This window comes from Lagenorhynchus albirostris, chromosome 6 (genome assembly GCF_949774975.1).
Source record: "Lagenorhynchus albirostris chromosome 6, mLagAlb1.1, whole genome shotgun sequence".
Taxonomy (NCBI): Eukaryota; Metazoa; Chordata; class Mammalia; order Artiodactyla; family Delphinidae; genus Lagenorhynchus; species Lagenorhynchus albirostris.
The window spans coordinates 6,808,881-6,830,832 of NC_083100.1; the positions used below are offsets into that span (position 1 = coordinate 6,808,881).

At 50.6% G+C, this 21,952-nt stretch overlaps 1 protein-coding gene across 1 annotated transcript in view; it reads right to left on the reverse strand.

Moving 5' to 3' along the window:
* The window catches only part of SAG (S-antigen visual arrestin), a 30,367-nt gene continuing 8,415 nt past the window's right edge, over window positions 1-21,952 (reverse strand). The window contains exons 4-15 of the mRNA XM_060151223.1: window positions 20,558-20,751; window positions 18,365-18,424; window positions 15,546-15,622; window positions 14,460-14,595; window positions 13,485-13,569; window positions 11,522-11,594; window positions 8,829-8,966; window positions 7,367-7,444; window positions 6,199-6,222; window positions 4,318-4,377; window positions 1,743-1,748; window positions 1-208 (exon numbers count right to left, since the gene is read on the reverse strand). Of these exons, the coding sequence (XP_060007206.1) occupies window positions 100-208; window positions 1,743-1,748; window positions 4,318-4,377; window positions 6,199-6,222; window positions 7,367-7,444; window positions 8,829-8,966; window positions 11,522-11,594; window positions 13,485-13,569; window positions 14,460-14,595; window positions 15,546-15,622; window positions 18,365-18,424; window positions 20,558-20,751 (1,040 nt within the window). The 3' untranslated portion in view covers window positions 1-99. The remainder of the gene's footprint in view (window positions 209-1,742; window positions 1,749-4,317; window positions 4,378-6,198; window positions 6,223-7,366; window positions 7,445-8,828; window positions 8,967-11,521; window positions 11,595-13,484; window positions 13,570-14,459; window positions 14,596-15,545; window positions 15,623-18,364; window positions 18,425-20,557; window positions 20,752-21,952) is intronic.

Below are 21,952 nucleotides of genomic sequence, written 5' to 3' on the forward strand. Positions count from 1 at the left end.
GACCCGCACTTTGGTATTTAGCATAACTAAAGGGCTAACTGTGGGGCACTGCTACCATGCTGCTAACGACCCCATTTCCCGATGCCTGAGCCGGCCTCTTCACTCATCCACAGCCGCTTCCTGGTCTGTCTTCTCTTCCTTAACTTCTCTTCCATCTTTCAGATTTTGGCGAGCAAACTCCTCAAAAACCAAATTTTCATCCTGTAAACTAAAATGAAACAAAGAACACTTTGATCGTGGCATGTTCTTTGAAGCTTTCAATGAGATCTTGAGGAAAACAAGATCCTTGATCTCCCTTTTGCAACACAGGAACTGATCAAGATTTTCCTACGTGATGGAACACAGGACAATGCTGTTCTCCTCATAGTTTTTCAAGTAAAATCTCTTTAACAAACAAAAATCAGAGAAAATGAAGGAACCCACAGAGTAGACATACATGCCCGGAATAACTGTGTGTGTATATGTGAATGTGTGCGCGTGTATGCGTATGTGTGCGCATGTGTGCGTGTGTGTATGTGTGTGTGCATGTCCTGGTACTAGAGAGCAAAAGGAAAGCCAGGCCCTGCGCCGGTATCGAGAGCATGGGGCGTGTATGGAAAGACCCAAAAAGGGGTTTGCGCTTGTCTTGTGCAGATCTCAGCCTATCAATAACCACTGTTGTGGTTGGACTGGCCCTTGTGGTTCCTGTTACGACTGCAAGATGCCCTTCAGCAATAACCATCCAGAAACTTTTAGAAAATAAAGGTTTATTACTTACAGAACCTGGAAATTACACAGCATATACCTGGGGCCACACAGCGAGGTCGTGGGTAGCGAGGGAGAGCACACCGCACAGGCCTGGGGTTCTGCCTTTACTGGGGTTGGAGGTGGGGGCCTAGGGTTTCGAGGGCTCACTCTTTATTGGTGAATTTAAAACAGAAGAGCGGGAATTTAAAGTGCAAAAAGACAAAAAACAAGTGGCTCAAATGATCTGCTATTGAAATCAACCAAACTCTAAAACAAAGGAGAGGGAGAGCCGGCCTGGCTCTGATCGAGTCCGGTGGCTGGCAATGTGTTTATTCGAGTGGATGCCTCTTTGAAGAGGATGTCTCGGCAATCAAAGCTTAAGTCAGGCACTTGCATTACAAAAAAAGAAAAACCAAAAACAACTGTGAGGGGTCACATTAGGGCTGTGGAGAAGGAGGTCACAGAACGGGATAACACCAAGCAGGGCTCACCTTTTCTTGGTCTTATCTGTGAGCATGGAAGAAAGGAGAGAGAGATCTATTAGCATAAATCCTGTCTACCGGAAATTTTCTTCCTTTGTTAGGTCACTTTATAGGTGGAGGAATAAAAGGCCTAGATATATGCATTTCATGAGAATGGCGTGTAATTCCTGCTTCTTTGCCATTTCCCACTCGGAGGGCCTTTCTCCCTGCATTTTTAACCATCACTTCCTCTAAAAGTTGCCACCACAGCCTTCACCTCCCCAGACGGAATCAGCCACAACCTCGCCTCTAGGACCCTTTCCCTGATTAGCCTCAGCCCCTCTGATGTTGTGCTTCTCCTTTCTAAGCCTTTCTCCCTATGTGCCCTTTGGACCCTGTCCAGATCAGAGTCCACAGGAGCTGTTACGACCCAGACTTCCACGGTCCAGCTCTCTAGGGGTGAGTCCTGGGACTTGACATAGAACTAGTACTCCAGTGGGGGAAGGGGGTGACTAAAGCTTGAGAACCACTCCCTGGCCCCTCAGGGAGTTTGACTTCTCTCTTAACACATTGATCTTGGGGTAGGGGGCGGGTGCAGGGAGTGGGTTAGATTTTCACATATATTTTGCAGACCCAGGGTTATTGCTAATTCTTTGTGAGGTTTTCTGCTTTTTGTTTTTGTTTTTTTTAATTATTTTTTCTTATTTATTTATTTGGCAGCGTTGGGTCTTTGTTGCTACACACGGACTTTCTCTAGTTGCGGCGAGCAGGGGCTACTCTTCGTGGTGAGGCACGGGCTTCTCATTGCGGTGGCTTCTCTTGTTGTGGAGCACAGGCTCTAGAGCGCAGGCTCAGTAGTTGTGGCGCACGGGCTTAGTTGCTCCGCGGCATGTGGGATCTTCCCGGACCAGGGATCAAACCCATGTCCCCTAAACTGGCAGGCAGATTCCTAACCACTGCGCCACCAGGGAAGCCCCTTGTTTTTGTTTTTAGCTTTCTGCTGCCCACCTAGTAAAGTCCTAGTGTAATCGCCTCACCACCCACCATGGTGAGCCAGGAAGAACTAAGTGAAGCTACACAGCTCCAGAGGGTTTGGGGGAGCTTGTGGCGGGGCTGAGCCACTGCCCTTATTTCTTGTGCCTGTCTGGAAGGCAGTACCAGGAGGGAAGTGTCTGTGTGGGCTGCTAACCACAGGGGACCTACAGAGAGGCTGACTCATCAAAATGACCCTGGGCAAGAACCATCCTGGACCCCCCCCCAACCCTTGTATGTAATAAGTTCTGGTAGCATTTCTCCAGAACTTATTACATACAAATTACTTGGCCCCTGGCCCTGGCAGGGTTTCTTAACTCCAACTTATGCTTTCTCTGCTTAGCATCTACCCGTCTCAACTCGGGGCACCGGGGACCAGGCAGGTAAGATGTGAGCATGCATCTGTGAATGAAACTTGGGACTCATAAACCTCTGGAAATCAAAATTTTGAGGCCATGGTGTGATTTGTCCTTTCTCCCCAAAATCTCACAGTATAAAAGATCATTGGTTTAGCCTTGATGTTATGATATGTTCAACATGAGGGCCATAATGACTGGAACATGAAAATGTCATACCCAGAAAAGGAATCACTCCACTTCCCCCAAGTGAAGTCATAAAGTCTGTTCACGGGGCCAGAAAATGATCTGACACAAACTATGACATCTCCTCCGGTCATAGTTTTAAAATAGCCTTTTAGAATGTCCTTGAAAGGGACCAGAATGTGTCTCAATCTCACATAGTTAAAAATAGTATTTTAATGATACAAGCATAAATGAATAAAAAAAAAATATGGTTAGACTGTATTTTTCCCCCAAGGGAAGTTTTTGTCAAACTTCCAAAAGTTTTGAGTATTTGAATCTAAAATATTTGGAAGAGATACTTTGAGACAAAATAGTTTTGAGACAAAGCCAAAATGAATATGGGGCTCATTCTAATGTTTAAATGCCATTTCATTAAAAACATAGAAAAGCTCTTTATAAAATATAAGAAAAAAAACCCTGCTTGTTTATACCACTTTTACTTAAAATGTTCTTAATTACTATAACTCGGGAGGGTTCTCATCCAGACAGGTCCATTTTTCTTTCCTGCCAACTAAGCCACCTTAACACACAGAGAAGAATTTTTCCTCAGAATTTCTGAGATTGCACCTACATTATTTTTGCCGCTTCATTTATCCCTTTTAAAAGAGCTGTATTAAGATCTAATTCAAATATCATACAATTTACCTATTTACATGTACAGGCCCATGGGTTTTAGTTTGCTCACAGAGCTGTACAACCATTACTTAATTTACTTTTAACATCCATACAAGAGCCGACGGATTTACAATTCAAAGGAGCCAAGGTATTAGGAACCCAGCCTGACCCTCTTTTCCAGTATTTTCTGTATTCTCATCATAACTGCCATCGTCAGAAACACTCATCATCTTCTAAATTCCTATTAATGCTTCCAAATGAAATGCAAAAGCCTCAGGCTGTCAAATTTACTTTTTTTTTTTTTGGTCAAATTTACTTTTCACTCAAATTTTATTTAAATCTAAATCCAGGTCTGGGGACTTCCCTGGGGGTCCAGCGGTTAAGACTCTGCACTCCCAAAGCAGGTGGCCCGGGTTCGATCACCTGGTCAGGGAACTAGATCCCGCATGCATGCCGCAACTAAAAGATCCCACATGCCGCAGCGAAGACCAGACGCAGCCAAATAAATAATTTTTTTTTTAAAAAAAGAGAGAGTAGATCCTAAGACTTCTCATCACAAGGACAAAAACACTAAAAAAAAAAAAAATATGAATCCATGTCTGTTCACAGCAAAGCTTCTGCTTTTAAATCATTCCTGATAAAACCAAACGAGACAACCCGCACCCAAGCAGGGATGCTACGTCCTCCACACACTCACTGGAAGTGGACAAGCCACCCGGCCCAGGACCTAGTAGCCGAGCACTCATTTCTGGGAGGGGGGGCCCAGGCACTTGAAGGTGGCCTGGAACCTCGGCCACCTGGCCCTGCCTGTGCTCAGATATGCGGTCAAGGAAGACTAGCAGTGAGTACGTAATAAATCTGTGAGTGGTAAAGGACTAGAAAAAGGCAAGATAATGCGAGACTGACCTGGGTCCTCAGACTGGGGGTGCATGAGGCGGAACGGCACGTCAGCGGTCACTTCACTAGAAAGGAAGAAGGATGCAGAGCGGTGAGAACACGCACACAATTGTAAATGCACAGCCAAGAGCTGGGAGCTGGGGTTGCAGAGCTTCGTGAAAGGTCCCCAGGCCCCAGCTGAAAGAGGACTCAGTGAGAGTCAAAACAAAACAAAGCAGAAATCAGGAAGTGGTCAAGAAGGAATTTTAAATGTATTCCCTGGAATGTGGTCTAGAAACTCCACTTGCGAGAGGCTGAGGCGGCTAGGATTTTTAGGTCCCCCTTCCTCCTGGTTATTAGTTTCAGGGACATGATATTATGGGTAGAGAAGAGGTGAAATCCTGGAGAATAAGGATAGCTTTGAAAAATATCCTTTGCAAAATGTAACTACTTTTTACGTGTTAAATCTGTGCTAAGGCCGCACACAGTCCCTCTGCAGAGAGCAGAACAGGGATGAGCACGGTCTACCCAACTCCAGAGGCTAAAGGGCTTCGAGGCGACCTGTAATTTATATTAAAAAAGGAAGGCAACAGGGCTTCCCTGGTGGCGCAGTGGTTAAGAATGCGCCTGCCAATACAGGGGACACGGGTTTGAGCCCTGGTCTGGGAAGAACCCACATGCCACGGAGCAACTAAGCCTGTGCACCACAACTACTGAGCCCGTGTGCTACAGCTACTGAAGCCCACACGCCTAGAGCCGGTGCTCTGCAACAAGAGAAGCCACCGCAGTGAGAAGCCCGTGCACCGCAACAAAGACCCAATACAGCCGAAAATTAATTAATTAATTAATTAATTTTAAAAAAGGAAGGCAAGGAGTCAGGAAGGGGTGGAAGGGAAATCTAGGCACAGGAAGAATGGAAAGGGGTGTGGGAAACAAGGGTTACTCCTTGTTTCACCCAGGACCCATCACCTCCCGCCCTGGGGTTACTGCTTCGGTCAAAGCACTTCTGCTGCTAAGGCGCTCCTGGCGGACCCGAATATGGCTGGGGTCTAGGAGAGAAGGCACAGCATGGGCTCTATGTGAGGGGAGGTGATAAGAGTCGGTGAAGGAATATGTAAGGTCAGTGCCTGCCTCAGACTTGTCTTACCTGCTGCCTCTTTGTGCGTGATTTAAATGGCTGCTCTCACTAATCACAATCGCCCACAGGTGGAAACAACCCAAATGTCCACCAACCAAAACGTGGTCCATCCATACCACCGAGTATTTCTCAGCCATAAGAAGGAATGAAGCGCTGACACGTGCTACAACATGGACCTTGCAGACATGATGTCAAGGGAAGAAACCAGCCACAAAAGCACAAATATTGCCTGATTCCATTCATATAACATGTCCAGATTAGGCAAATCTACAGAGCTAGCAAGCAGGTTAGTGGTTGCCAGGGATGAGGGAGAGGGGAGAATGGGAGAGACGGCATAATAGGTAAGGGGTTTCCTTTTGGGATGGGAAAAGTGTACAGGAGCTAGAGAGTGGTGACAGTGGCACAACACTGTGAATGTCCCTGATGCCACTGAACTGTACACTTTTAAAAGGGTAAAATGGTAAACGTCACATTATGTGTATTTCCCCCCCCGCCACAGGCAGCTGCAAGGAGTGTGCCGGTTTTCTGAGTGTGTGTGTGTGTGTGTGTGTCCTCGCCCAGGCGCAGGCCCGGCTACGGTCGCAAAGGAACATCCCCAACCTCACACCAAGGCCTGCAGGGTGTTAGGGGCATCATCTCCTAAGACCTCTGAGCATGAGAGCCGGGAAACCAGACTTCACTGTCACTGTTTTGAAGCCCCGGTTTGTCCCCTTTGATATCTTGGAATCAAGCAGAGAATCAAGCAGAGAAGGAAGATGAAGGGGTTTACCTGGAGGTGAGGTCTCCCAGGAGGCTAGGAAACACAAAAGCAAACAGGGCTGTGGTGACTCTCCACAGTGGTAACACAACCTTACTTGCCGTTATTCAGAGGCTGGACACGTGCCCGCCATGTTCCTCACTCACAACTTTCAGGATCTTCGCACCCCTAACAGCCAACTCAGCTATTCCTCTCTACTTGTGATTTCATCTCTTTCTCAAGTGGGTTAGTTAAAAAGAGGAATTACATAGGTTCAAGCCCTAATGTTCAAGAATAAACCTCGGTCCAGAATTTCTCTCTGGGCCACAAAGGTCACGGTGAACTACCTGCTGATCACTTTACCTTGACTGCTGCACTCGACCCTGTTTTAGATCCTCTCAGAGAAGATGAAAGAAAACACTATGCACTTTGAGAAACACAGCTACACACACTGTGTTAACGAAATTTGCAGAATCAACCCACGTTCTACTTTGTTGCCCCAACCAAAATTTGGGGAACTCTTCACGTCCTGAGCCCTATGGAATATACACATGGATTTGCTTTGATGGCTGAACTACCGAAGGCTGATCAAGGTACAAGGCCAGAGCCTCTGGCAATGGAATTTGAAAAGGAAAATGAGAAGTCGAGTTTTTCCCTTCTGATAAGATTTTTAAGTGGAAAGAAATTGATTTCAAAAAAGATGGGAAACCATTTCCTCAGAACTCTGAGACAGTCATGCTCTTGTATGAAAAGGAGACTCCCCAGTCCTGTGATTGCTCGTTGGGGAGGAAAGGCAGGCCCTTTCCGTCATGGATGGATGCCTCCTGAGAGGCAGGTGAACCAGGATGCCCTGCGAGTTCATTTCACAGCCGCCAGTCTTTTCCAAAGTACAATCAGACGCTCAACTGATTCTCCTGTTTTATATCAGCTTCCACATGTGAGCACAGGCACACCCATTTTTGCCAAGTGGTACCAATAGTGCACGTGTTTCGTAGTCTGCTTTTCTACCTTTTCCCCCGTAATGTTATATCAGGTAGAATTGTGAAACTAGACAAATAGAGTCTCTCTAAAACTCTGCTATGTAATCGATAGAATTTGTGGACTTTTCTTGCTTTCTGTCTTCCAGTCACTCAGGAATGAAACCATTCAGACTACTGACGGCCAAGATAGAGCAGGCAGAGTGCTGGAGCTGGACACTCACCCTGACACCGTGAGCTTCACCTTGATCTGGTAAGACACCAGGATCCCCATGACGGTCTTGTCTATGCCCTCCTTCATGCTGCTCAAACAGAAAAGAAAAACAGAAGAATGCAGGGAGGGGAGAAGCGGGAAGCAAAAACCGGGTGAATCAACCCCACCTCTCCCCACTGTGTCATCCAGGCTCTGCTGTGTCCTCACTGTCTGGGGCGCTGGAAGGCAGCCCTGACGCTGGGTGAAAGGGGGGCTCGGGATTCGGGGTGGGCTTTGCTCTGCCATTAACTGACCCGGTGACCTTGGCTGAAGCTCTCATTCTGGTGGAACCTCAATTTCCTTATCTGTGAAATGAGTATAAATTCACCTTCCTCACAAAAGCATGGAGAGACTGGCATGTTTATAAAATATTCCATGAACCACAAAAGATCTTTACAAACGCAGTGCGCCGCTGTGGATGTCGTGATTCCTTTGCCCTCGAGTTCACGGATCTAGGGCATCAATCTCCCTGCTCGGCCCTCTCCCAGAGCATCACAGATGTGCTTTAGAATCTAACACACCAACTGGCAAATAAACCTCAGAAAATCCTTTGACTCCCAAGATCCTGCTTTCTGCCCAAAGTTCGCTGACCCCGCTGTTCGTCTCGGAGCTACGGGGGCAGGGAGGGCAAACGCGAGAGCTCTTCTCGATGGCATTGCCTGGAGCTGATCGCTGGGGCCTTGGAACACACAGGGGTGGAGGGGGAGATGGCAGCGAAGGGCCCGAGCCTGGGTGGCAGCTCCTACCCCAAACCCTCAGGGCTCACCAGCAGACACACCGCTGGGAATGGAAGCCCCGGAGGATGGTGAGGAGTGACAGGGCTATTTGACGTAGGAGCTTCGTTCTGCTGGCTCAGTTCGGCCATGGTTCTCTGAGCAGGGTCAGCATATCAGTGCTTATTTTCATTTAAATTGAACTGACCTCTGTAGCCCTCAGGACCTCCTGTTTTTACCTTTCCTGATGGAAATGCATAAACGACCTTTCCATCATTCATGGAGCCAGCTGGGGCACTCAGTTCGTATGCTCAGGGCTCTACACTAGCTAATGATGATTTTGAAGGTAATAGCTGACATTTCTGGAGCACTTACTGTGTGCCAGGCACCACATTTTACATGGACTGTCTCACATAACCCTCAAAACCTCTCTCTGAGGAGCTGTCGCTCCCACACTTTGCAGACGGGAAAACTGAGGTTCTCAAGACAGCTCCAGTTATCTGCCCAGGGTGGCCCAGACAGCAAGCAGGGGTGTTGGGACTCAGCACAAGGTCCAGAGCTGTAGCCACTGTGTCACATCAGGGGTGGGAGTGGGGTCCCTGCTTGGGGCCCCGAGCACGCGCTTTGCCACCAGGCTGCGTGTGCAGGCCGCGAGCCCAGGGCTGGGACGAGGAGGGGGCGTAGACCAGCGCCACCGCAGCACTGAGTCTCGGGGCTCACATGGTGCTAGAGGCAAGGTTCGTGTCCTCGTGCTTGATTTTCCCGTCCAGGGCGATGCCCTTTCTCTCGAGGTTGTTAGCCAGCAAGGGCAGCAGGGTCAGCGTCGTGGTCAAGGTGCTGTTTGGTGGTACCTTTTCCCTGCAGGAAGAGACACAGAGAGCAGATTTAGCTGGCTGCTCTTACAGCCTTGAAGCCACCTTCGCCCCCACGAGACCCTGTGTGCCGTCAAGCATTTTCTAGAACCCACGTTCCCTGCGACTCATGGGAAAGACAGTCCAGGTGCCTGTGCCTTTGCCTTGTGAGAAGAACAGCATTAGTGACGTCTCAAAACAGGCTGGCAGCAACGTTAGGACGTTTCTCAACTCCCTCAGCCCGTTCTGATTGCTGAATTTCTAGAATGTCTTGTGGGGTGAAGTGAGACTGGCCCAAGAGTCAGGGACCACACCCAGTCTCCTCCTGAGGCTTCGTGAACCACGCAGTGGGCTGCAGGGCCAACTGGCCAGTGCCAGCAACAAGCCCAGGCTGGGAGTCGTCACTGTCGGGAGGTTTCAGCGTGTGCCCAGGGAGGAGGGGCGCGAGAAGGGCCGGGTCCTCCACTGTGCGCTGTTCAGACCGGGCGGCTCTGTGGGCCTGGGTGCAGCTGGGGGCAGAGCAGCGTGGTCTCCCCAGGCCGGGCAGCATCCCGGCTCACCGAACAGCATCTGAGGCTGGAGAGTTGGCTCTGCCACTCACCCACGTGCTGACCCCTGGCCTGTGCCCACAGCCGCCACGCAGCTGCCTGCCCTCTCCGACCCCAGAGCCCAGGCGAGCCGTGTCCGTGCTCCTGGCACACCCTCTGTCCTTGTGCCCAGCCAGGAGAAGGCAGGGCCCTGAAAACACTGTCCAGGAGCCAGCCTCGGGCCCTTTCCCCAGCCTGCTCTGTAACAGACGGGGAGTCCCACTGCCCCCCTCGGAACGGGTCCCCTCCTCCATCTCCCTGGGGAGTTGAAGGCGGCTGTGTCTTCTCTGGCCTCCAAGTGCACATAGGAGGCTCCCGGGCATGCAGAACCCTGCTTGAGCCCAAGGTGGCCCACATCCCTGCATCTGGGCCCTGGTAGAACTTCTCTTAATGAGCTTAGTTTGGGCAGCAGAGTGACAGAAGCAGCAATTACACTGGAAAGGTAGCTGTAGTAGGAAGGGGCCCCCGGGATGGGGCTTGGACGATGGCCTTTCCTGCAGCAGCCCTTGCCGAAGGCCTATGCCAAGGCCTGGGGCCAAAGTCCCGCCCGGCCACTTCCCAGCGCCTTTGGGATTGGGACTGGATGGTGGGCAGCAGCTTGGGTGTCAGGTCTGACCTGGTTCCCAGGAGGCCTGCCCACCAGGGCCCCAGACGCCCCACTTTCAACCTCCCTGCCTCCCACCCTTTTGAGGGTATCCGAGGATGGTTCCCAGTTTTCTGGGAGTCCTTGATGCCAAATGTATCCAAGAGCCGTCAAGAGGCCCAGGTAATGGGGTACAGTAGGGGAAAACTCAGCTGGGGACCAGTTTCTCCTATCATTGTTGGGCGCGTGCCAAAAGGTGAGCCAGGAAGACGCCCAGGACATGAGGATGTTCAAGGACACAGCCTAAAAGGTAGAGTAGACCCCAGGCCTGGCCCCAAGGAGACAGTCAGTGAGTTATGGTTCTTTCCTTCCTCTCTCCTCTCTAGACCTATAAGTCAACTTAGGTCAGGATCTGCTTTAAGTAACAGTTTATCCTGAAGTCGCCTTTTAAATATCATGTAATGTTATCTTGCTGAATCAGCTGTCTTTCCTCACCCCGCTCCCCGAACCCTCCTTCCTCTAACCGTGATAATATTTTTTGCATACAACAATGCTTAGAAAAACACCTTCCCGAGCAATCCTCTCTGGGGGAAGGCATAACCCCCAGAAGCCTGTGTGCCTCATGAACCTGACCGCCTAGCACAAAGCAAAACTGGTGAGATCTCTCGCTCCACCACGAAGAAGCCATCACAGGGTTCCCATTTGTTTTTAATATCTTTTTTTTTTTAAATTTATTTGGCTGCGCTGGAACTTAGTTGCGGCCCACAGGATCTTTAGTTGCAGCATGTGAACTATTAGCTGCAGCATGTGGGATCTAGTTCCCCGACCAGGGATCAAACCCGGGCCCCCTGCACTGGGAGCACGGAGTCTTAGCCACTGGACCACCTGGGAAATCCTCCCATTTGTTTTTTACTCTAATGAAGGGAGAAAAGTCACTAACAACAAGTGGCTGAGAACTGATATATCATCCTAATCCAGTTGTCACTGGTATCAGATTTTCAAGTTATGGAGAAGATCAAAAGATAGGGAACCCTTGACTGGGCTGACAGGTCATTTGATTTTCTGCTCTGGGGGCAGAAACAGTATCAAATTCCTACCCACTTATTCAAGGATCAATAGAAAGTTCTAGACATTCCCACTGTGACATTTCAGCCTTTATTTCTCTCCTCTCCATCATTCCTTAGCTTGACCCAGCTCTCGGAATTCTTGTTAGCGAGCACAGGATCAAGATGCTAACTTTCTTTGCAGTCCTTGAAGTGAGAACAGGGGAAGGAAGTGGAAAGCTGGGGAGCTAGCTGACCATTCTACTTCCGTCTTCAGCGATGACCAAAATGGGAACTTGACCAAGAAGCTGGAGCCGCCCAGGAAATAGAAACCCAACCCACTACTCACTGTGTTTCCTCCATGGCCACCGGCTTGATGTAATAATCACTCGAGTAGAGAACCACGTTGGCCACTTGTTCCACTGCAAAGGGGGACAGGGTAGGGTGACTCGGTGCGGAGTCCTGCGTGGTGCCTTCCAGGGGACATGGTTGGTCTTCCCTAACGGCCATTTGAGTGCACCTCTCAGGCTCGGCTTTAAGGCTGAGATTTCTGTTCTGTCCTCAGGCCACTTCCATTCACCAATAACCTGCTCTGTGTCAACACTACCCATGAGCCAGTCTCCTAAAACTGCACCTCCTGGGAGACTCATCCTCCCTGCTGAGCTCAGGGCACATCTGTGGGTATCCTTCCAAAACACACAATCTCCTGGTGTCCCAAAACTCACCATGTGCTCTCTTTCCCCAAATACACTCCCTTCCAACCTTCTCTATCTTATTCAGTGAGCATATCCTTCGGGTGTCCAAGCTAGAAACCACGTGGAGGCAGCACAGGGTTGATTTGTGGGTGTAGCATGGTGGATAGGAAGGTGGGCTCTGGGGCCAGACCACTTGGGTTCACATCCCAGCTTAGCCATCTGCTGTGGGGTAATTACTGAGCTCCTCTAAGCCTCAATTTCCCCATCAGCAAAATGAGAATGATAATTGCATCTAACTTATATGGTTGTTGTGATGATTAAAAAGATGATTTTTAATCTCCATTAAAATCAAATTTGAGAATCAGAAAAACAATTTGTGTGAAGCACTCAGCACAGTACTCGGCCTATAGAAAGTTCTTAACATCTTGCTTCAGAAATTCAACAGCTTCTTTCAAAAATTAGGGGCTTCGATGTTAGGATTCATAAAACTTTGAGAAATAATTTAAAATTTAAGTATCAAATGATACTTTCTCAATCCTACTGCTTTGTGGAATACTGTATTGACACTACATACAACATGCTAAACAAATAATGCCAGGTCCTACAAAGACTTAAAGGCATAGGAACTTAAACCAACATAAAAACAAAGCCATAAAGTAAGCATGTATATTAGCATCAAGAAAAATCTAGAATTTTTTAGTATGTATGCAGCAAATTCCTGAGTCTTCTCTATGATGGATAAGAGGGAAAGAGGAACGTGGTAGATGGCACTTAGGGTGACCAACCATCCTGGTCTGCCTGGGACTGGCCCCATTTTAGCATTGAAAGTCCTGCGTCCTTGGTCCTGGTCAACCCAGGATGGTTGGTCACCCTAACACACTGTGAGTCTAACTCTGTCTCAGCCATCGAGTGTCTGAGGGAGAAGCGAACAGAGAGGTCTCCCTCCAAGGTCATTTTATCGTGTCTTTTTTACATCACCCATATAAGACCAAGATCTAGGAGCATCCCGTGCACTTTGACGTCCTTTGAGCTGAGGAAGTGTGTAGGACCAGCAAGCGGGAGGCACATCTCCTGAGTGTTCAGGAGGCTTGGCCATCACATCACGGCGACTCAACAGTAGCAGTGACAGTAGGGATTACCACTTACAAAGCATGTCCAGTGTGATCAATCAGTACCTAACGAAACCTGGGAAGGTAGTCCGGGAACACTGCCGTGGCTGCCCGCTAAATTCCAAGAGGACGTGCACAGCTCGAGCCCACAGGGGAGCCCAGAGTTCCCAGGCCAGGACTCCCCACTACACTGTGCAGAAAGAAAACTCCTCCCGCACTTACCCCGAGACCTGGCACAGGGGCCCCTCAAGGAAGGCGTGACAAGGAAGGACGGGAAGATGCCCTGTCGGGGATGCTGTCCCAGGACAGAAGACAACCCTAAGCTGGGCACGAGGCTGCAGGAGAGGATACCTTCCTCCTCTAAGGTCCTGCCGTGTGACGACAGAGACAAACGGGCAGTTCCAAAGCCCCGGGGGGCCTTACTGACCAGAGGAGAGACCCTTGGGAAATATGACTAGATTGGGAACCTGGAAGACTCTGCTGTCCGGGTTTGAGCAGAAGGTCCTACCTAGCACTTTAATCTTCTTCACCGTCTTCTCTGTATTATTGGTCACGGTCACAGTCACAGGAATGGGTTCCCCATGGTAATAGAGCTGAAGAAGTCAGCAGATACGTCAGAAAAGGGGAAGAGAGTGTGGCCATATCTTGTTAAATTCATCTCAGTCCTTTAACTGGAATAAGTGGCTAAATGCCCACACTTTCAAGGAAGACAGGGTGATGGCATCACGTTTCCTGTGGAGAAGGGTCTGGAGCAGGTTCTACCCCCTCTGTGGGAGGCTGAGGCGGATGATGGGGCCTCCGGCCCCAACGCCCAAGTCCTGAGGGTCACTCAGAGTTAGCCCCGGGGGTGTTGAGTGGAATCATGAGGTTATTGGGGGCAGAATAAGTGAAATGAGGGGAAATCAGTGGGGAAGCCCAGAGGTAGAGCTTGCCCAGCAGTGACTCTGTGTGATCTAGCCCAGGTGCTCATGACCTTGCGCGCGCGCACACACACACACACACACACACACACACACACACACACACACACACAGTCTGCTGGCAATGTGTGTGCACGACTCTTGTCGACCAGAGACGGCCTTGGCCAGTTTCATCTTTTTCGGCCGTGATTTTCACACATGACATGCTCACTCCCTCACCGTTACTGCCAAACTTAAGTTTGCAGGGAAGTAAACAATTTGTTAACACCACACCCGCTGATGACACACTAGTAAAGAGGCCCCTGGGGGCAGACAGGGGGCAAAGACAGCCTGGGCTGGGGGTATGGGAAACCCTCCACCTCCAAGTTGTCGGGACCCACAGTGAGTGGAATGCAAGCCAGTTTGGTCCTATCCTAAGGGTCACGTTTACTGGCTCCAAATTATGAAAAAAGCCAGTCGTCCCCAAATGTTGGTGCTTTAACTATCGCTGCCCCCAAGACTGCCTGCAGCACACCCCCAGCAGAGGGCCTGGCAGGCTGTCCCCAGGCCGGCTCCACAGTCACCTCTTTGCTGAGGGCGACGGCGAGGTGCAGGGGCTTGTCGGACATGAAGAACTGCCAGGAGGCCTCCTTTTGCGGCTGGGGACCCATCTCTCGTGGCGCATGCTGTACCTTCCGGATCAGTAAACGCACAGAGCTCCTGTGGATGAAAAGTCACCGATGGTTCCCCGGGTCAGAGCCTGGGCCTCCTCAGGACGGCCTACCAGGTCGCCCTGCCCATCCCCAGGCCGGGATCCCTCAGGGATGCTGCCGATGGATGCAGGATGGACCAGTAGAGGGATCAGGTCTGGGGGGCGGGGCCTGGTGGGTGGTGTGGACCAGTCAGCTCTCCAAGGGTCCCTCTCACCCTCTGTTAGGACCCCGGCGTGGCCTCCTCTCGGGTGAAGCTGATGTGGGGATGTGTGCCTATGTGACAGGCTTCAAAACTCTCTACAGATGTGATGCCCTGTTATTGCTGTTTGGTATAAGTGTCCATAGGTGTGAATGTTGAGTATGTAGAGAAAGTGTTGAGGGCACAACTGGAAACCTTGTTCAGGAACAAGAAAAATGGGCACCAGAGCCTGAGAGTATAGGAGGAATGGAAGTCACTGCCTAATGGGCACAGAGAGTTTCTGTTCGGGGTGATGACAGCATTTGGGGTATAGATACCTTGGGGTATGGATAGCAGATAGTGGTGTAACTGATTACACAACGTAATGAATGTACTTAATGCCACTGAATTGTACACTTGACAATGGTTAAAATGGTAAACTTCATGTTATGTATATTTTACTGCAACAAAGAAATTACAAAAGAAGAAGAAAACTAAAGAAAGAGGGGATCTGGAGGCTTTTAAGGACTTACATGAGCCCTTGAGGTTGCCAACTCCCCTGTCATTTTCTTTTGTTTTTTTTCTCCCAAATGGTCAGCCATTGTCCCCCACCCCATGTGGAGATGGTTCATCCTGACGGTCCTGACCTGGGGAGGCTCCATTACCCCACCACAATGGCCCTGTGGGAAGATTCTGCCACTGGGACATAAAGTGAGGGGCGGTCTCTTATCCCCAGCCCTTCCCCACACCCTCACATATTCCCACAGCTACACTCTTACTTCTTGGGAATTTTGTCCTCTTCCGTATCTGTGCCTTGTGTGGCAAAGGCTTTGACCTCGAAGTCGACCCCACAGCACTGCAGGGGCAAGAGAACAGACAGGGCTGCGGTCAGCACCTCCCTTCCGGGAGCCAGGATGGGGGTCACAGCTCCCGCAGGGGATGTTACGTGGCTACTTCTTTTTCTGTCTTGGCCATATCCTTTTCGGAGTTGCACCATTATGACTAGCTTTGGAAGTGTGCTAGTGATGAAATAGTGGCATTAGCTCGAGGAGAGCGCCACGGGCTCCAAGGCCCCAGTGAAGGTCCCCCAGCCAGCAGGATGAGCCCCGCCAGTAGCTGCAGAGCACGGTCCTAGCCTCTCACCACCTTGCACGGCGGCCAGCCCATCCCCCATTTAGCTGTCCTTCTCAGAAGTGACCCTGTGTGCGTGTAACTGATGGTCCACTGCCTACAGCAGGGGCGGGAGCAGTGGTCACAGGGCTGGCAGGGGTCCGTGGCCGCCTGTGCTGGGGCTCCAGTGCCCTACGCCAGCGGGCAGCTGCTCTGCTGCTGCAGCCAGGCGTGGCCAGGCTGCCACGGGGACCCGGTGCTGGCAGCTCTCCCAACTTTTGAAAAGAAGCTGGAAATAGAATTTGGAATGAAGGTTCCTTATTTTTAAATTAACTAGATTAAAAAATGTTGCATGGATGGAACAAATGCATCTGCGGGCCCCTTCAGCCCCCAGCCCCAGAGTGAATCCCCCGTGACCTCGTTCCTCTGTTGTGTTAACATGAGGTGTGCGGGGCAGGGGTGAGGGCACAGAGGCCGGGGATGGGCCCTCCACCAGCTGCCCACAGAGTGACAGTAGCGCATAAGCCACAGTCTTACTGGTTCTGCAAAACTGTGGAATCGCAACAACTCTAAAACCTGGGTTGAAAATAAATACACATCGTTACGCTCCAGCACCTGGAGCTCTTGGCCACGCCTCCTCTCTGCTCAGCCCCCTCCACCCCCACCTCCTGCTGCCCCCTGCAGAAGCCAAGCCCTTCCACCTGTCTACCCTGGGCACGTGCTGTTCCTTCCTTCTGAAATGCTTGACGCCTCTCTCTCCTTTTATACTAGCCCAGTTCCCAGGCCTCCTCAGCTGTGAGGCCCACAGGGCCCCTGCTGCACTGATGTCTCCTCCCCAGGGACAGAGGGAAGGGTGGCCCTCTGGCTGGTATAGTGTCCCCCACTCTGATTGAGTGGCCTTCTCCACCTTCCCGCCCACACCCCTGTTTTCCTGGCCCGGTGGCTTTCAAAGGTTTCAGGCCACCGCCCACGGTAAGTAGGAAAGTTCACTGCGAGGCCCGGTAAACAGATGCTCACGCGTGAAGCAATGCTCGTGAACTAGCGCTTATCTACGCTGTGTGCGATGTGCTCTGAGCTCCCATGCTGTTCTACTTCATGCCATTCCATTTTCTTTCTTCAATGCCATCTCGGATCCACCGCACCGGTTTCACAAACCACTAATGGGGTAGGACCCCCAAGTTGAAAATCATGGCCCTGGACCCTCGGTAATCCAGGTACCGATCTGCCATTCTCAGCCCTCATTTGCTGTCTTTTTATTTTCCAGCTTCTTCCCTCGTGACTCCCTCAGGCCTGTAGTCCCTGGACCCCAGCACCTTCTCCTCTCTCCTCGTGTCCGCACTGCCCTCCCTCCCTGCCTAGAGTCCCCAGTCCACCGGGGTCACAGCTCTCTTGCACACACGGCCCCTTTGCTTCTCGCCTTTCAGAGCTCAACCCCACTCTTAGCTCAGTGGCCAGAGGGATCCTCTACAAACCCAAGTCAGAACCTTCTGTGTGTGGGGGGGGGAGGGATAAATCGGGAGATTGGGACTGACATATACACACTACTATATATAAAATAGGTAACTAATAAGGACCTACTGTACAGCACAGGCAACTCTACTCAGTACTCTGTCATGGATATATGTATATGGATAACTGATTCACTTTGCAGTACAGCAGAAACTAACATGTTGTAAATCAGCGATATTCCAATAAAAATTCAAAAAAAAAAAAAAAAAAGAACCTACTGTGCAGAGCCCGCCAGCGGCTCCCATCTCGCTCAGAGAAAGTCCCAGTCCATGAAACGTGTACGAGGCCCTTCCTGACCTGGCCGCACCTCCCGCCCCTCTCAGACCTGCCCCCACCCTTCACCCCAGCTCCGCCTGCTCTCCAAGCAGCACCCACTGTGCATGGTGCGCCCGCCCACCTGGATGGCTCTCCCGAGGCTGGAGTGGCCCCTCCTTTGCCCCATCAGAGAGGCCTTCCCTAAGCTCCCCGGACAAGCACCACCAAGTCCTCCCTTAGCTCTCCGAGTCTCTTGTTCTCCATGGATGGGCTGCAGAGGGACTTGCTATTTGGTTTTTGTCTGCTTCTCTCCCCAAGTGAGACCCACGAGGGGAGAGACCTACTATTTTGCTCACAGGGCTGCTCATGGTTAGGAATTGCTGAAGACAAGTGATACGCTCATTATACTGTCTCTCTACTTTTGCATATGTCTGCAATTTCCCACAGTAAAAGCCCGTGCGCCACAACTACTGAGGCCACGTGCCACAACTACTGAGCCTGTGTGCCACAGCTACTGAAGCCCGTGCACCTAGATCCCATGCTCCACAACAAGAGAAGCCACCGCAATGAGAAGCCCGCGCACTCCAACGAAGAGTAGCCCCCGCTCGCCACGACTAGAGAAAGCCTGCGTGCAGCAACGAAGACCCAACGCAGCCAAAAAAAAAAAAAAGAAAAAGTCTTTTGAAGGAATGAATGAATCCCTGGCATTTCTTCTGGAACCAACCTTGTCCACATCTTGTGGAGCTGGCTGCAGCATCACCGAACAGGGCAAGTAGTCAGGAAACTGTGGAAAGAAACAACAGATCATTTCTTTCAGAGAATGTTATTCCACGTGTGTTCTACCTTCATCGCACAAAAATTGAAGAATGGGGGCTTCCCTGGTGGCGCAGTGGTTGAGAGTCCGCCTGCCGATGCAGGGGACACGGGTTCGTGCCCCGGTCCGGGAAGATCCCACATGCCGTGAAGCGGCTGGGCCCGTGAGCCATGGCCGCTGAGCCTGCGCATCCGGAGCCTGTGCTCCGCAACGGGAGAGACCGCAACAGTGAGAGGCCCGCGTACCACAAAAAACGAAACAAACAAACAAACAAACAAAAATTGAAGAATGAAGATGAGGAGCAAGAAAAAGGGAAACATCTTCACGTCTGTTCCCAACAGCCGGAGTGGCGTGAACACAGCCTCCCGAGGGTCCCAGGTCAGCCTCACACAAACACGTATGTGCCTGTCTAGTTTTACAGAAATGAGACAAGTGATGTACGTGTCCTGCAGTCTAGTTTGCTCCCATCACTGCTCCTAACCCTGCTCAGGATGAGTGTGACCATTTCCAATGCTGGGAGATGTAGTTCTGCGCCACCATTTTTAAGGCTCCAGTAACACCGCTTTTTATTTTTTTTGGCCCTGCCGCATGGCTTGCCGGGATCTTAGTTCCCCAACCAGGGACTGAACCTGGGCCCTTGGCAGTGAGAGAGCAGAGTCCTAAACACTGGAGCACCAGGGAATACCCCCGTGACACCACATTGAATTCAGCCCATTTCCTTTGTTGGCTGCCCTCCATCAAGTGGCCTTTACTTTGTTGCCATTGTCACCAAGGCTGCATAAACATCCTTCAGCCACCTTAGCACAGTTTTAGTCCATTCACTCCATAGGCTACACTATCAGAAAGGGAACGGTCAGGTCGAAATCACATTTTTAAGGTTTTGATACATGTTGACATGTTATCTCCAAAAGGTTCTGTCACTTCAACCTCCCAGTCCCAGCACATGGGAGCACCCAGGACCACAAAACTTTAAGTGATTTTTTTTTTAAAGCTGTTATAAAATATACCTAACATAGAGACTTCCCTGGTGGTCCAGTGGTTAACTCCATGCTCCCAATGCAGGGGGCACAGGTCCCATCCCTGGTCAGGGAACTAAGATCCTGCATCCCACATGTTGCATAGCATGGCCAAAAAAAAAAAAGAAAAAAAAATATATATCCATCCCTAAATAAAACTTACTATTTTAAGTGTACAGTTCAGTGGCATTGAGCACGTTCCCATTGTCCTGCAATGATCCCCACCACCCATTTCCAGAACGTTTTCATCACCCCAAACTGAAGCTCTACACCCATTAAACATTAACCCAATTCCAGCCTCCCCCATTCCCTGGAGACCACCATTCTACTTCCTGTCTCTACGAACTCCTCTGGGTCCCTCATATAAGTGAAATCACAGAGTATTTGTCCTTATGTGGCTGGCTTATTTCACTTAGCATAATGTTTCCAAGGTTCATTCGTGTTGTAGCTTGTGTCAGAATTTCCTGCCTTTTTAAGCCTGAACCATATAACTTTGGAGGAATATATAATCTTAAGACCCATGAACACACGAGTGAAGAGGGTGACAGCAGCTACCCCGACAGTGAGCTCAGGCCCAAGTCTTCAGAGGCAGGAACGCTGGCTCCGTGGTAGCCAGGTTCCATCAGGGGAGACTCAGGCCACGAGAGGGGCGAAGGGCTTTCTCTACAGTGACCCACTGAGCTCTGGTCAAGGCTACAGAGGATGACTCATTTCACTAAGGTCTCCTGTCTGGCAGGGACTCCTTCCTGCTTAGAAACTCCTTGAGGCAACCGAGGGGCACTTCTTTCTTTTTATAGCCGAGCAAGTGAAGGCATAACATGCACATATAATTAGGTGGTCGGATGCAGGCAAATATTTAAACCGTAGGTTGAAACGGTGCCTTCCAAGGCCGGGAGGCTGTTTTCAAGGACTTAAAAAAAGACAATCACAGCCCGTGCAATCTAGAATTTCCTCCAAGGGTGCAATTTGCAGGCCCGCAAATGTGACGTCATTACTCTGGCCCCTTGCCTTCGCTGCTGATCCCATCATAAGGTGTGGTGGGTGAAGGAAGCCGTGCGAGGAAGTGGAGGGTCGAGTCGTCACCCACCTTGAGCAGGAAGGGGTACGTGTGCTCCCCTAGCTTCTTGATCAGGCTCTCCTGTAGCTTCGTGAGGGTTTCCGAGGCCCCCACAGGAGGGAACAGCTGGACCTGGGAGAAGTACAGGTCCCTGCGGAACTTCAGGCCGATCACATCGATGTCTTCCTGGCCGTACCGGAAGGCGCAGGTCAGAGAGACATACACTGGAAGGGAGACAAGAGGGGGTAGGCTTGCCCCGTTGGCGGGCTTGGCACCCCTGCCTGGGCTGACACTGCCTACCAGTCTCAACATCCCACCTTCAGCATCTCAGTAAGGACCTGAGAACCTTACTACCCAGCTGGCCCTTCCCTCTGGCTTGCGTCAATGACTCGAAAGGGCCAGTGTCTGAGTGCTGGGAGGCTCCTCCCATGAGCCACATTATTTAGCCTCCTGCCTCTACTGTTTCCCTCATTCTCCCACCCCCTCTTCTTGATGTACCAGTTCAGTGAGCTCAGGAGGCTTTTAAACAGTGTGAGGTCACTTGGGTTCTGAGGGCGGAAGGTCTGGATGGAGTTGAGAGCGAAGGTAAGAAGCAGAGGAAGGGCTTCCCTGGTGGCGCAGTGGTTAAGAATCTGCCTGCCAGTGCAGGGGACACAGGTTTGAGCCCTGGTGCGGGAAGATCCCACATGCCGTGGAGCAACTAAGCCCGTGCGCCACAACTACTGGGCCTGCACTCTAGAGCCCGCGAGCCACAACTACTGAAGCCTGTGCGCCTAGAGCCTGTGCCCTGAAACAAGAGAAGCCACTGCAGTGAGAAGCCCACGCACCGCAACGAAGAGCAGCCCCCGCTCGTGGCAACTAGAGAGAAAGCCCGTGCGCAGCAACGAAGACCCAGCACAGCCCAAAATAAATAAATAAATTTATTTAAAAAAAAAAGAAAAGCAGAGGGAAACCATGCTAGAGAATAAAACAGACGAGTGCCTGAGCTGGACGGGGCCTCGAGGGAACTGAGCAGGGGCTCAGGGACCAGGTGGAGAGGTGAAACCAACTCCGAGAGGAAGCCTTCTTTTCACACTGCTCAGAAACTTAATTGAGCTTTCTCTAAATCAATCAGCGCTTCTGAAAATTCACTGTGGTTAAACAGATGTAAATTGTGCCCCCAGTGGACCAAAAGAATTATATGAAACTACACACGTTTTGAGGATGGACTGTTTACAACTGTCCTTAATGTGGTAAATAAAACCACACGAAGTGGTCCCCCCAAGTCCTTGGTAGCTGTTGGTTGAGGATTTCGTCTGTGTCTGCCTCAGGAGTAATTGTCCCTCAGCGCTAAGCTCAGAAGAGCCACTGATCATTTGCTTATCCCTCATTCAACGTTTGTAAGAGGAAGGTGCCCAGAGATGACCTGGTTTTATGCCTCCCTCT